General features: G+C 43.1%; 1 protein-coding gene across 6 annotated transcripts in view; it reads right to left on the bottom strand.

Moving 5' to 3' along the window:
• Window positions 1–1,291: 1,291 nt before the first annotated feature.
• LOC140197886 (P2R1A-PPP2R2A-interacting phosphatase regulator 1-like) overlaps window positions 1,292–16,304 on the bottom strand; it is a 63,138-nt gene continuing 48,125 nt past the window's right edge. For 4 of the 6 annotated variants that reach the window (XM_072258446.1, XM_072258445.1, XM_072258447.1 and 1 more), the window contains 2 exons: window positions 13,513–13,615; window positions 1,292–11,296 (listed from right to left, as the gene is read on the bottom strand). In XM_072258446.1, coding sequence (XP_072114547.1) covers window positions 11,164–11,296; window positions 13,513–13,615 — 236 coding nt within the window. In that variant the 3' untranslated portion in view covers window positions 1,292–11,163. Of the gene's footprint in view, window positions 11,297–13,512; window positions 13,687–16,304 lie in introns of all 6 variants that reach the window. The other 2 variants (XM_072258449.1, XM_072258448.1) reach the window with 1 other exon arrangement.

The raw sequence follows: 16,304 nt of genomic DNA, 5'->3' as shown, positions 1-16,304 counted from the left end.
CATAAATGTAAAGAGCAGAGGGCTAAGCACACAGCCTTGTGGTACACCTGTGCTGATGGTGATTGTGGAGGAGATGTTGTTGTCAATCTGAACTGACTGAGGTCTGCAAGTGGGGAATCGAGGATCCAGTTGCATAAGGAGGAATTGAGGCCATGGTCTTGGAGCTCTTTGATTTACTTTATTCACCATATACAATTACATGTCTTGAGAATTTGCTGTGATGTGTTGATTGCAGCATGCAATAAAAAAAACTTTCAACAATTATAAAGAATAAAGAAATATATAAAAATAAAGTTAGAGGTTAAAAGTACAGATATGGAATAAAATATGCAAAAATACATATCAATACCAGCATGCATTTACATTGTAAACAGCATTATAGAAGTGGTTTAAAATGCCTAAAACACAGTGTTAATAGATCAACGGTGGGTGGTGCTAACTAGAATAGGAGACCACAATGGTTCTCTCAGAGCTCCTAGCAATCTTTTGTAGAGTCTTGCGGTCAGATGTCTTGTAATTCCTATCCCAGACAGTGATGCAACTGGTCAGAACACTCTCACTGGTGCTCCTGTAAAGATTAGTTGAAAATTGGTGGGGGGTGCAGGTGGGGGGCTCACTCCCCTCAGGACGGGAGATGCTGCTGTGCCTTCTTGACTAAAGAGGTGGTGTTGAGGGACCAGGTGGGATTGTCTGTTATGTACACTTCCAGAAACTTGATGCTGTTAACTCTCTCCACAGAGGAGTCAGTTATGTGTAGCGAATGAGGTGTGGTCAACCAGCTTCTTCCTAACATCCATAATTATCCACGCTTGTCCACACTGAGACTCATGTTCTTGTGCTCACACTATTCTACAAACCGTTCAACCTCCTCTCTGTACACTGTCTTGTTGTTGTTGTTGATGAGGCCAACCACTGTTGTGTCATCAGAGAACTTGATGATTCAGTTTCAGCTGGATCTAGCGGTACAGTTATGCATCGACAGCAGGCTCCTGGACAGCACTGCTGAAATGATTCCAAACAAAGGTGTTATATCTACCTCACTATTTAGATGACAAGTTTAGACTCACAGACTAGGTTTTGCCAACACTCCATTGAATTGCCACCTCAGAAAAAAATGTTTTCAAACACTTACCCACCCCTTGACATAAGACATAGGAGTGGAATTAGGCAATTTGGCCCATTGAGTCTTCTCCATCATTTCATCATGGCTGATCCATTTCCCTCTCAACCCCATTCTCCTGTCTTCTCCCCATAACCTTTTACATCCTGACTAATCAAAAACCTATCAAAGTTTAAAGTTCAGAGTAAATTTTATTATCAAAGTACATATATGTCACCATATACAAGCAAATCTACAGAATAGTAACTATAACACAATCAATGGAAGACTGCCCAGCTTGGGCATTCAACCAGAGTGCAGAAGGCAACAAACTGTGTAAATACAAAAAGAAGAAACAATAATAGTAAATAAATAAGCAATAAATATTGAGAAAATGAGTTGATGAGTCCTTGGAAGTTGAGTGAAGTTATCCCCTTTGGTTCAAGAACTTGATGGTCGAGGGGTAATAACTGTTCCTGAACCTGGTGGCATAAGTCCAGAGGCTCTTGTACCTCCTTCCTGGTTGCAGTAGCAAGAGAGCATGTCTGGGTGGTGGCAGTCCCTGACAATGGAAGCTACCTTCTTGTGGTAGTGTTTCATGCAGATGTGGTAAATGATTGGGAAGGCTTTACCCCAGATGGACTGGGCCATCTGCACTACCTTTTATAGGATTTTCCATTCAAGGACATTGGTGTTTCCATACCAGGCTACAATGCAGCCAGTCAATATACTCTCCACTATACATCTCTAGAAGTTTGTCAAAGTATTAGATGTCACGCCAAACCTCTGCAAACTCCTAAGAAAGCAGAGGCACGATTGTGCTTTCATCATAACTGCACTTATGTGCTGAGCCCAAGACAAGTTTCTGAAACAATAACACCTAGGAATTTAAAGTTGCTAACCCTCTCCACCTTTGATCCTCTGATGAGGACTGGCTCATGGACTTCTGGCTTCCTTCTCCTCAAGTCTATAATCAGCTCCTTGGTCTTGATGACATTGAGTGAGAGGTCGTTGTTATGAATTTCAGAATTTCACTCTCCTTCCTACATGCTGATTAATCACCACCTTTGATTCAGTCTCAACCTCTACATTGTATACCCAATACCTGGCCTCCACAGCTGCCTGTGGCAACGAATTCCACACACTTATCATGTTCTGGTTAAGAAATTTCTCCTCATCTCTATTCTAAAAGGACGTCCCTCTATTTTAAGGCAGTTCCCTCTGGACCTAGAGTCCCCCACCATAGGAAACCTCCTCTCCACATCCAATCTATCTAGGCCTTTCAACATTTGATAGGTTTCAGTAAGATCCCACCCCTCCCCTTCTTCTAAATTCTAGCAAGTAAAGGCCCACAGCCTTCAAATGCTCCTTATACATTCAAGCCTTTCATTCCTGGAATCATTCTTGTGAATCTTCTCTGAACTTTCTCCAATTTCAGCACATCCTTTCTTAAATAAGGGCCTAAAACTGCTCAAAATACTCCAAGTGAGGCTCACCAGTGCCTTATAAAGCCTCAGCATTACATCCTTGGTTTTGTATTCTGGTCCTTTTGAAATGAATGCTAACATTGCTTTTGCCTTCCTCACCACCTACTCAACCTGCAAACTAATATTTAGGGAATTCTGTACAAAGATTCCAAAGTCTCTTTGCACCTTGGGTTATTGAATTTTATCCCTGTTTAGAAAATAGTCCGTACTTTTATTCCTTCCAAAGTGAATAACCATATACTTCCTGACACTGTATTCCATTTGCCACTTCTTTGCCCATTTTCCTAATCTGTCTTAAGTCCTCTTGCAGTCTCCCTGCTTCCTTAACCCAAACTGGCCTTCCATATATCTTCATATTGTCTGCAAACTTGGCCACAAAGCCATCAATTCCATCATCCAAATCATTGACATACAACGTAAAAAGCAGTGGTCCCAACACTGACTCCTGTGGAAAACCAATAGTCACCAGCATTCAATAAGAAAAGGCTCCCTTTTGTTCCCACTCTTTACCTTCTGCCAATTAGCCATTGCTCTATCCATGCTAGTATCTTTCCTGTAATACCATATAGCCTCTTGTTAAGTAGCCTAATGTGCGACACTTTATCAAAGAGCTTCTGAAAATCCAAGTACACAATATCCACTGACTCTCATTTGTTTATCCTGCTTGTTATATCTTCAAAGAATTCCAATAATGTCAGGCAAAGTTTTCCCTTAAGGAAACCATGCTGACCTTGGTCTATTTTATCATGTCCCTCCAACTACCATGAAACCAACAACCTCAATAATCGACTGCAATATCTTCCCAACCACTGAGGTCAGACTAACTGGCCTATAATTTCCTTTCTTCTGTCTCCCTCCTTTCTTGAAGAGTGGAGTGACATTTACAATATTCCCATCCTTCAAAACCACGCCAGAGTCCAATGATTCTTGAAAGATCATTACTAATGCCTCCACAATCTCTTCATCATGATCATTACCTAGTGAGGTACATGGCTTTCCAAATGGTAATCTTGCAGTGGTATATTCCAACACCCCAAATCATCCTACTCACCTGCCAGCTTGTACACCTTCCCTCCCACCCTTTTTTAAAAATTTTGGCTACTTCCTCCTTCCTTTCCAGTCCTGATGAAGCATCTCAACCCAAAATGTCAACTGTTTATTCCTCTCCATAGATGCAGCTTGATCTGTTGCATTCCTTTAGCATTTTGTGTTTTGCTCAAGATTTCCAGCATCTGCAGAATCTCATGTTTTTGATTTGCTGCTCTTCTGCAAAGTCTCTTTGAGGTATGCCTACCCTGAAAAAGTGTAAACTTTCTCTTCAACGCAAGTTCAGTGAGACCCTCTCTTACTGCCCCCTGACTCTTTGACTAGGCACTCATCTGCCATCTTGTACTCCTTCCCCTCCCTCCACTTTTTCATTCTGGTTTCTTCCTATTTCCTTTCCAGTTCTGATAAAAGATCTTGACCCAAAATGTCAACTGTTTATTCCTCTCTATAGATGCTGCCTGACCTTCTGAGTTCATCCAGCATTTTGTGTATGTTGCTCAAGATTTCTGGCATCTACAGAATATTGTGTTTATGCCTACTGCAAGATTCCATGATTTGAAAAGCTATAACAGGTTGTGTAGCTGGCTGTGAATATAGCACACAGTGTCCAATTAACAGGAGTGGGATGTATGCCAGATGTTTATAGTACAGGAAATTCACCTCATTATACTCTTGTAAACACAGCATAATGGTTGTCATTAAAGTAATCAAATCACCCATACAAAGGCCACATCATGTAGAGTTGGTATATTGATCCTTTACAACAAAGGGCATATGTTACTTAATATGAAGGGCCCAATTCATTAGAAAAACCCCAAAGTGAATGGCAGGCAGTCCATTGTCCAAAGGCTACAAACTGGCTGGATTTTTCCCCTTGGATTCATTTGGCTTGTGGAAGGAAAATGGATACATTTCATCAGCTTTAACATGAGATCTAAAGCTGACACCAAACAGCCAGGTTCCCACAGCTTCAGTCAGCTTCTTCAAAATGCATGGTCTATAATTTTCCATGTAACATTATCAAAACTATTAAGAAACTCATGGACGAATACCATCTTGTTATTAGATTTTCACATGTTCTCTAAAATAATGTTTATGAAGGCAAGTACTGTGGACTTCTTCTTTAGTACCTCAATGATAACTAGACTCTCCTGAGATCACAAATCACTATTGAGATTTGGAATAAAATTCACTCTAACAGAGTTAAGTGTGAGTGTGAGATGAAGAATTCAAGTACGATTTTTTTTTAGAAATGCATTTCCTTCCCCTACAGCCTGTAATACTGAGGTCAACTGTATTTCACTGACATGAAAGCTGAAATTATGGAATACTTAAACATACTTAAAAATACTTAAACATAGCACCTCAAATTCCTGGATACTGGCTTGCAACATCTCACAATGATTTGGTTCCCATTATATCCCTATGCCACATCTAGTCTGTCATTTTGCATACACTGGAAATTTTGGCAAGGAACCAAACTACTTTTTTAAAATCAGGACCAAGCTGTAGAATTGTACTAGTGGTATGGAAGGGGCCACTGCGCAGGGTAGGGAAAAAGCACAGAGAGTTGCAAACTCAGCTAGATCCATCATGGCACTAGACTCCCCTGCATCAAGGACATCTTCAAAAGGCAATATCCATCATTAAAAACACCCATCATCCAGGAAATGCCCTCTTCTCATTGCTACCATCAGGGAGGAAGTATTGGAGCCTGAAGGCACATACTCAACATTTTAGGAAGAGCTTATTTCTCCCCCACCCCTGCCATTAAATTTCTGAATGGATAATGAATCAATCTATGAACACTACCCTCACCATTTTTGGCTCTCTTTTTGCACTACTTGTTTATATTTTTAAATATATACTGAATATTTTATGTTGTAATTTATAGTTTATGTATTACACTGTACTGCTGCTGCAAAACAACAACTTTCATGACACATGACAGTGATATGAAACCTGATCCTCTTTGTACTGGACTCCAACCTTGTGCCCAGAGATGCAACGACTGAATTCTGAAGCATTATGCCAAATCCCTGAATCTAACTCTTAATGCTTAACTGAGCTTGCACAGTCAACCCTACTCCAACTCTCCACTCAATGACTATACAACCACATATAGAGCTTCTCTCAGCAACCATTCAAAAACCATAAGAATTTTCAGAATTAGGCAATATAACTCCAGAAACCTGCTCCACTGTTCAGTAAGATTACATTTAGCCTCAGTTCCACCTTCTTCACCAACTCCCCAGTGTCTAAAACTCCCATCTTGGCCTTGAGTACATTCAATGACTGTCTTCGCATCTCTCCAGGGTAGGGAATGCCAAAAGTTCACAATTCAGTGTCGAAATTACTCGTGCAACCAAGTCAGCTGGAGGAACTCTGTCGGTCAGTCAGTCCTGATCTCAATTCCTCCCCCACCGCACAGATGTTGCTTGATCTACTGAATTCCTCTAGCAGACTGTTGTTCAACATTCCAGCATCTGCAGTCTCTTGTGCCTCTAAGATATATCTCATTTCAGTCATAAAGGAGTGACTCTATAAGGGCAGAAAGCCTGTCCTGGAATTGTAAGATTGTTTATGTGCATGGGTGAGCGGGTAGGAGGAAAGGGGCTTGATTCGGCGGTGCTGGTTCTGCCATGCATTGTGGCGTGCTATGTTGGTACCAGAATGTGCGGTGACACTTGTGGACTGCTCCAGCACATCGTTAGGTGTGTTGGTTGTTAATGCACTGTACACTTGAAACTGAGACTTACTCACTAGTTCCAGACCTTCACCTCAAGTGGAAGTATCTTCTCACAGATCTTTGCACAGTACTTATTTCAGTGAACGCACCTTCTCATCCATGCAACCAATAGGCTCAACGTCTCTTCCAGAGACCCCCTTCATCCCAGAGATCAATCCAAGTACAACTTATTCCACGTGCAAGCCTTCCTAAACACCCCCCACCCCCGAGCATCTCCCAGCTAAACCCTTCTGCATCCCACACCACACTCCTAACTAGCACAAGAAATGGCACTATAGCATCTCTTCTGTGATGTGATTGGTTGTTGTTATAGATGTGGAAAATAGAGGCCGACTTTAAAAGCACAAATAAACACTATGCACCCTGGTTCTGTTATTACCCTGTATCTTGCAGTGTCAGTGGGAGAAAGGAAATGCAGAAATGTTTGCCAATATTACCAAAGTATTGTTTTAAAATGCAAGTTAATCATATGTTTCAAGTGTATTAAAAATTGGTTAATCTCAGGTTCCTGCCTGAAACCGCATTTTGCATTTCCTGTAAAACAAAATCAGGTCAGATCAAATTGGTTGCCTTCAAAGTGGCCCAACACGCTGTTTGCTTACTTATTGCTTCTTACACCACTGGTGTTTAGGGCAGCAACGAAGGTCCTCCATCTCTAGCTGTGTTCATGGCTTCCTTTAGCGTGTCAGTAGCAGAGTTTTTACAAAGAAGTGGCATGGCGGATAGCATGACACTATCACAGCGCCACTGTCCATGATGAGTTTGTACATTTTCCCTGTAGCTGCTTGGGTTTGCTCTGGTTCTCTCGTGTATTCTAAAGATGTTCGGGTTGGCAGGTTGATTGGTCAGATTTGATACCGTGGGCTCGTTGAGCTAGAAGGGTCTGCATGCTATATCTTCATATGAATAAAACTAAGAACCTTGGATCACAGCATAAAAAAATAAAATGTGATGTACGTCCACCTCCAGTTATTGAATGAAAGATCTGGGAACAAAGACACATAACCAACCAAAATTACTAATCTCTAATCACTTTAGCTGAGGATGGGGACCATAGAGATGCCGTAACTTGCAGCTGGGTTCGATCCTGACCTCCCGTACAGTGTATGGAGCATGGTCTCCAGATGAATGTATGGGTTTACCCCGACTACTCGAGTTTCCTCCCTCATCCCATCAACATGCAGGGCAGAAGATTGCTATCCCTTATGCCCAGTGTGTAGATGAGTGCTAGGGCCTAGAAAGATAGAAAACCAACAGCATGATACAGGCCCTTCGGCCCACAAAGCTGCACCGAACACGTCCTGACCTTAGAAATTACCTAGGGTTACCCATAGCCCTCCAAGCTCCATGTACCTGTCCAGGAGTCTCTTAAAAGGCTCTATTGTATCCGCCTCCACTACCATCCACAGCCCAACCCTTGTAATTCAACAGGACAATTGAGGCCAAGACAGAAGATGATCCAAATGCTATGCAAGTTTTTGGTTAAATGATTCAGGAAATCAACTTCATAGAAAGAAGCAACAGAAAGCTGCATGTTTTTGTAAGCAAGTGAAGGACTGATGGGGGGGGGGGGGGCGGGAGGAGAGAGAAATGGGCCAAAGATGCTGGAAATCCAAGCAACATACACAGAATGCTGAAGGAATTCCTCCTGCATTTTTTATGTGTTGCTCAGTGTAAATGGGTGCTTCATAGCTGGCATGATCTCATTGGATCAGAGGGCCCACCTCTGTTTTGCATCACTCTATGACTTCAGACAGGTATTCCCCCAAAAGTTTTGATAAAGATTGATCAAAAATGCGAAAATCTGCAGATGCTGCAAGTCCAAACAACACACACAAAATGCTGTTGGAACTCAGCAGCCCAGGCTTCCTAGATGAGAATGATCAGTTTTCTCTCATCCAATGTTTACCACCCTACATTTCACCTTCCAGATCAGGTCACCTGTGACAGTCACTAAGAGGAATGATGAATTGCTTACTCTAGGACTTTTGTGGTCTCGAGGAGCATAGTGAGACCCATAGACCCTGTGCTCTGGTGAATTATGGTGGTGTACACTTCATCCACTGTTTCAGTTAGGTCTCCAAAGCACCCAACACCTTCCCAAATGCTTCTTTTCCAGTCTACGCAGTCTTGGGCCATATTGCACCTTCCAGGACATACATGAAGCATTTTCTGTTCTCTTAGAAAATAATTGCCACAGCACCTTGTTCAACAAAGAACTTGTTTCGAGGATCCAGTATTAGACATGTGGATAATGATCCAATGTCCAGTGCAAGCTCCACCAAGGTTCTTGCTTCCTCCAATGGAATACAGATGCTTGCTTGACCTTTGAAATTCTCACTCATATCCCAGCAATTAACAAATTTATTGTTTTAAATGACATTATGAACACAGATCCAATCTCTCTGGATAGGCAGAAGTCAGACAGCTCTTAAGGGGTGTGTGCATGTGTGTGTATATGTGTGTCTGTATGTGTGTATGCATGTGTGTGTGTGTGTGTGTATATATATATATATATATATATATACACACACACACACACACACACACATACACACACTCACTAATTAATAATTAAATATTATATAAAAGTATAAAATTGGCACCAATGATGATTTATTTTCTTCATATATTGTGTCATCCATATTCAGTGATTCTCTAAAGAATCTTTTTTTGAAACCCTTTGAGGTACAGCACGTTAACTGGTATGACACAGTACTAGCTGATAACACCAGGGTGCTGCACAATGTTAAGCAGCAAGTGAGTGGAATCTAAGCACAGAAAGGCATCAAGATAATAAAAAAAAGGATTACTTTCTTCTTGAATTTACTCCATGCTTCTCCCAAGAGGCTTTGGTATAATATAGGGGCAACGAGCCAGTACCTGAGATTTAGCATCTACAGGAACTATCTGCCAATCACCTGCTCAGCCTCAGATGGTGCTGTAGAACCAACCTCTCAAGACTTTCAGCAGCTTGTGCCATCCACTTCTAATCAAGCAGATACAAGTGGCTTGCTACAGAACTGCAAATGGTGCAGACGCAGCTGAGAGGATTAATCATCGACCGCATCCTGATGTCTGACCAGCAACTCAGGGCTTCAGCAACAAGTGACAGTACCACCTGCTAAAGTGATCTACAAAAAAAAATCATCGAAACAGGCAGCAGAGAAAATACCATGGTGGTCCACATGTGTGTAGTTCTACGCTGCAACAATCGTCATATGACAACTGACCTTGAGATGGCACTGATCTCACCTGCTCTTAAGAGAGAGCAGCCTTCCTAGAACTGGTCAAGAAATTCCAACCTTTCCTGATGAGGGCCTCCACAATTGAAGATTCCACAGAATGAATGTACTGCATTTATTAAAAGGTGCAAGTTTTACAACTGACCATGAGATGGCACTGACCCCATCTGCTCTTGAAAGGGCAGCTTTCCTATTACTAGTTAAGAAATTCCAACCTTTCCTGACATGGACCTCCACAATCAAAAATTTCACTGAATTAATTGAAAAATGCCAAGTTGCAAGCACCATCTTTAAGGACAGATAGGACTGCAGGTTCTGTCAACCACTTCCTAGACATCCATGCACAGCTAATTTTTCTGCCCTCAGTCACTACATTAGAGCAATGTGGCTTGTGCACCTATATGCAGTCCCCTCCCTGTGGATCTTCAATAGCTTTCACTACCAGAACTTAACCAATTAATAATATTTTAACAGTGTGGGTACAGCAATAACCACATTAATAGAGGGTGGGACAACAGGAGAGCAGAGATGCATGGCTTCTCACAAGCTGAACAAGAGATTCCATTGTGGGGCGGGGGTGGAAGAATATGCTTCCCAGGTAGGAAGAAATGAACAAGGTCTGAAACATTATTTCAACAGGGAACCACTGTAAATTATGAGGATAATTAACACTGTTTGTGGAACACAACTACTGTAGGTGACAACTGGCACGGAACCTTACTGTACCTCAAAATGATTACATGGTTTCCACTGTCATGGGAGCCAACAGCCCAACCCTTGTAATTCAACAGGACAAATGAAGCCAAGACAGAAGATGATCCAAGTGATATGCAAGTTTTTGGTTAAATGATTCAGGAAATCAACTTCATAGAAAGAAGCAAAAGAAAGCTGCATCAGTTTTTGTAAGCAAGTGAAGGATGCCCCAGGGCCACCACAGGAACCAGGCTGTCCTCGAAGGATGGAGCCACCAGTAAGGTTTATTCAGTATCAGAGGAATGACTGCCCCAAACCTGCAGCTTTCTGATATTTGTGTGTGTATGTATGTGTGTGTGTGTGTATATGTATATATAGGTACGTGCGTGCGTGTGTGTGTGTGTGTGTGTGTGCATGCACGCACATGCGCAAAACACTGTTCCATTCTGTCAATGATTAATGTCGATCGACCTGGTCTCCAACCCTATTGGCACGTATATACAGAGGGCAAGAGCAGCTTCACAGCCTCACAGCAACTCAAATTGTCTTCATCAGTAATCTATACAGTGGTATATACAATGGGCAGGCACAAGGTCCAAACCCAACATGTCAAATGGTTAGGGCAGTTCCACCAATGGACCGTGGTGCTCCAACCCACGTGGGCAGGCAGCAGCAAGAGCTCTGCTCCCAAATCACTGGCCACCTTAATGGCGTTTCTTTTCTCACTAACGAACTATACAATTGACTATAAAATACTGATTAGGAATGCTATTATACAACGTCCTCTAACAAAGTGCTTCATGTAATCCCATCGCTTGGAATATGGGCGATTGTCCTCTCGGTTCACATTCCAGGTGGATGAGCCACGGAGGCAAACGGTGAGGGGAAACTGATCTCCGGGACGGATGGCGAGGCTGCAACATCAGGCCCTGATGGAGGCACAGTCTGAGGGGGGCTGCTGTTCACACTTTCCAGGCTGAAAGAAGAACAACATCTATGAGAAGTGGGTGGGGAGGGGAATATCAATATTTGACACAGTGGCTTAAGTAGGTCTGGTGCAGCTTTCCTCCTCCCCGGGCAATAATAAGAACACCTTTCTTTCTGTGGTAACAGACTCCAGCATAACTACCCAGAGCACCACGATAATACTCTCCCTGATCATCACTACAACACCCCCTTCCCTTTTGCATTCCCCCTGACACAAATGAAGCATTCCTTACCCAAAACTCTAAGCCAGTTTCTTTACAGTATTTTGTGTTGGGTATTGGTGCAAAGTCTGAGCCCCTTGGTTAAGAAAGAATTTACTCGCATTGGTGGTAGTCCAGAAGAGAATCATTAGGCTAATCCCTCCAGTACACGGAGCCACCAGTCTTGCCTTGAATTGGCAAATATTCTAAGGCACTTTGCAGGACAGCCACTGGCCAAAATGAAATTCATGAAGTAGTAGTAGGATGGACAACCTAAGGTTTCAGGAAGAGAGACTAATAGGATTAAGGAGTGAAGATTGGTGAATGTTAGAGATAATGGTTCAACCTGGTGTCGTACCTTACTCAAAACTCTAAGCCAGCTTCTTTACAGAACTTTGTGTTGGGTTACTGGTGAGGCCACACTTGGAATATTCTTCAAAGTCTGGGTCCCCTGTTTAAGAAAGGATTTACTAGCATTGGAGGTAGACCAGAAGAGATCCATTAGGCTAATTCCGAGAGCAAGAGGGCTTTCCTGTCTTGAGCAGCCAAAGAAATTAAAACAATATTGCTCTGGAATGATAATGGCGTTTGATGCTTTGAGCATGTACTCATTGGAGTTTAGAAGAATGATGGGGGGGGGGGGGGGTTTGAATCTCATTGAAACCTACAGAATATTGAAAGGCCTAGATAGAGTGGATGTGACGAGAACATTTCCTATGGTGGGGGAGTGTAAGACCAGAGAGCACAGCCTCAGAATTGAGGGAGGTGGAGTTAGAACAGAGATGAGGAGGAATTTCTTTAGAAGAGAGTGGTGTATCTGTGGAATTCACTGCCACAGGCAGCTGTGGCCAAGTCATTGGGCACCTTTAAAATGGAGGTTATAGATATTTGATTAGTAAAGGCATCAAAGGATACAGGGAGAAGACAGGAGACTGGGGTTGAGAGAGATATTAAATTAGCCTTGAATGAATGGCGGAGCAGACTCGATGGGCCAAATGGGCTATATCTGCTCCTTAATCTTATGATCTCCTGGTTATTCTTTGGAGTTCAGAAGAAGGGATGATTTTAGTAAAAAGTGTAAAATCCTAAAGGAGCTTGACAGGGTAGAGATTGAGATGCTTCTATGAGTGGGAGTGCTTTGACTGAGTGGATGTACAGTAGTTACAGGATCAGGAACCATTTAACGTCCCAGGTGGGTAGAAATTTCTTCAAGAGGGTGGTAATTCTCCCAAATTTTGGAGGATGAATGACTGGGGTATTTAAAGATGGGGTAGATCAGGCAATTGGGGGTATATGGAAATGACAAGGAGATGAAAGCTGCGGTAGATCAACCGTCAAACAAGAGAAAATCTGCAGATGCTGGAAATCTCAGCAACATACTCAAAATACTGGAGGAACTCAGCAGGCCAGGCAGCATCAATAAAAAACTGAGGAGTAGATTTGAAAGGTGGGGGGAGGGGGAGAGAGAAATGCCAGGTGAGAGGTGAAACTTGGAGAGGGAGGGATGAAGCAAAGAACTAGGAAGTTGATCGGTGAAAGACACAGAAGGCCATGGAGGAAAGAAGTTGGGGGGGGGGAGGGAGGGAAGAGAGGAGAACCAGAGGGATGCGATGGGCAGGCAAGGAGATAACATGAGAGAGGGACAAGGGGATGAAAAAAATGGTGAAGTGGGGGGGGGGGGGTGGAGGCATTACTGGAAGTTTGAGAAATTGATGTTCATGCCATCAGGTTGGAAGCTACCCAAACAGAATACAAGGTGTAGGTCAGTTTGTATCATCTATTGAAGGGAAAGACAACTTGTTGTATTGACAACTTGGAAGAATAATGGGAGTATGGGTTGTCACCATCCACTCCATATCCCAAACCAGAACTATCTAATCAATAAAGTATGAGAATTCCTAATCCAACAGTACTGTGGAAGCACATTGACCCCAGGGTCCAGAACAGTCCAAGGTACCTTCACAGCCTTCAAAAGCAATAGAATACTGTAGAAAGAACTGCGCACCTATGCGAGAGTAATGGTCTTAGCAGGGTGGTCTCAGCAGTTACAAGTCCAGGGACGCCGCTAACAAATAACTTCTTTGGAGGAGAATCCACTTCCATGTCACCTGTAGGGAGGAGCAACGGCCACTGATTAAGGCGGGCGAGGGAGATAGCAGGCAGGAATGTAATTCTGCTCCTGAAGGAGGAAATTAATATCATCACAATGACATCACATGCATATATTGTTAGGAGGCACAGGGACTTTGCTTTAGTACCTAGCACTGCATTACTAAGAAAACTGAGGAGATTGAGACATGCATGGCTCCCTGCTCCCATTCTAAGAACTTTCTGCAGGGCACCATCGAAAGTGTCCTGTCTGGCTGCATCATTGCGTGGTATGGAAGCTGCAAGACATCGGACTACAAGACCCTACAGAGGATAGTACAAACTGCGAGAAGATCACCAGAGTCTCCTTCCCCCCATTTGTGACATTTACTGAGGCCCAAAGCATTGTTGAGGATCCCAACCCCTCCATCCCATTACCGTCAGGAGCATCAGGACTAGGACCGCTGGACTGGGTAATGGCTTCTTCCCCCAGGCTGTGAGACATCACTAGGATAGTGAGCTGTTTACTGCTTAATTGTGATACACACTACTTGCACCTGGAAATATATTTTATTAACTTATTTGTGACAGTATTTTGTTTCATGTGCTGTGTGTGATATATATTTTGTGGGTGCACCGTGGTCTGTTGTTTCATTTGGTTGTATATACAGTACTGTGCAAAAGTCTTGGGCATATACATAACTAGTGTGCTTAAGAAACACACATCAAAGTTGCTGGTGAACGCAGCAGGCCAGGCAGCATCTCTAGGAAGAGGTGCAGTCGACGTTTCAGGCCGAGACCCTTCGTCAGGACTAACTGAAGGAAGAGATAGTAGAAGATTTGAAAGTGGGAGGGGGAGGGGGAGATCCAAAATGATAGGAGAAGACAGGAGGGGGAGGGATGGAGCCAAGAGCTGGACTTAAGACTTCTGCACAGTACTGTGTCTACAGTCAGATGAACTTGAAAACTGCTGCTACAGCCAAGCTACTATGGACTAGTGACAACCCCAGCCTTTAGGCCTCTGACTCATTACTGCTGAGTTATACAAGCTCCTTGGGACAGGGAACAAGTAATAAACACAAGAGATTCTGCAGATGCTGAAAATCTTGCTCCCCATATTCTGTCTCAGTAATCTCCAAGCTGCCAGCATGAACACTGATTTCTCCAACTTCGAGTAATTTCACCCCCCACACACACCTTTCTGTCTGTTTCCATTCCCCATTGTCTTCCCTCTCATCCATTCTCTTCTCCTCACCTGTTCATCACCTCCTTCTGGTTCCCCCTCCTCCTCCCCTTTCTTCCATGGTCCTATTAGATCCCTCTTTCTTCAGCCCTTTACCTCTTCCACCAATCACCTCCCAGACACATAAATCATCCCCTATCCCCATCCACCCACCTATTACCTGCCAACTTGTACTCCTCCCCCTCTCTTTAGCTTCTTATTCTGGCTTCTGGCCCCTTCCTTCCCAGTCCCGATGAAGCCTTGAAACATCGACTCTTTATTCCTCTTCGTAGATGCTGCTGGACCAGCTAAGTTCCTCCAGCATTCTGTGTGTTACTAAACAAGTAGGTGTACATTGTTGTGTTAAGTATAGGGGGCGTGTGTGGGGGGGGGGGGGGAGAAGAGAAGGTTGTGCTATTTTCAACAGAAAGTAGTGTTCGCATGATTTTAACTCCCACAGCACCTGCTCTCCAGTGCTTCTTGTCCACCAATGTCATATTTAATTGCTTTCAATGCACAAAGCAGTCTTTTCTTCACGGATTTCTTGGGTTATTAAACTGATGCTGCGTCCAACTGTAGTCTCAGGTTTTAACATCGAACAGGCAAGGGGTTCTTCTGCCTTATTTTTCCCAACTGATTATTCTAATATCTGAATAATAAACACCTCATCAGTTATTCTCTTTTTAGGGAGATCATATAACCCGTCCATTCCACAAATGTGGAGAGCAAAGCTGAGTTTCGCTTGAACCTTGGCGAAAACTACTGCTTTTTTTTTAAAATAAAATGGAACATAGGAGATTCATAATTACTGGAACTCAGAACCTCTTGATTATGCCTTTTATGCATTGAGTTGCTGCCACATGATTGGCTGATGGGATATTCACATTAGTGAGGAGCTGTACAGGTGTATCTAGTAACGTAACCACAGCATCTAGTTCACACCCAGCCAGGCAACTGTGTACCAGAGAGGAGACACAGGGAACTGCAGACACTGGAAATCTGTAACAACACACTAAGGAGCTGGAGAACTCAGACAGGCGGACATCTAAGGAGGGAAATCAGAAGGGTCTCCACCTGAAATATCAACTGTCCAGTTCCCTCCATAGATGCTGCCTGCCCCACTGCATTGCACCAAATGACACACCAGTCTTTCCTGCAAGAGGGAGCGCGTGACTTTCAGAAACATTCAGGACTTTGATGGGAATATACTCAAGAGTATGAGTGTCATTGTGGTCTCCAAGAAAGGCATTCTTTTCATTAAGGATTTGAAAGGAAGATGCACAGGGCTGACCTTCACGAGAAAGCGTCTGTCCCACAAGCCCTAGATTTAGCAGAAAGCTCTTATAACCACTTAATCTTTTAGATCATGAGCTTACATCAATAAAATATTCCAAGGGGCTCCATTACTCCTGCTCCTCTTCTATGTGACTAGAACACAAGGGATGAACAAAGCTTGCTTCCCAAGTATCACCACCAAAAATGTGAGT

The sequence above is a fragment of the Mobula birostris genome, chromosome 5 (assembly GCF_030028105.1).
Source record: "Mobula birostris isolate sMobBir1 chromosome 5, sMobBir1.hap1, whole genome shotgun sequence".
NCBI classification, from domain to species: Eukaryota; Metazoa; Chordata; class Chondrichthyes; order Myliobatiformes; family Myliobatidae; genus Mobula; species Mobula birostris.
Note: the sequence above shows the minus strand (reverse complement) of the source record. Positions and strands in the feature narration are given on the sequence as shown.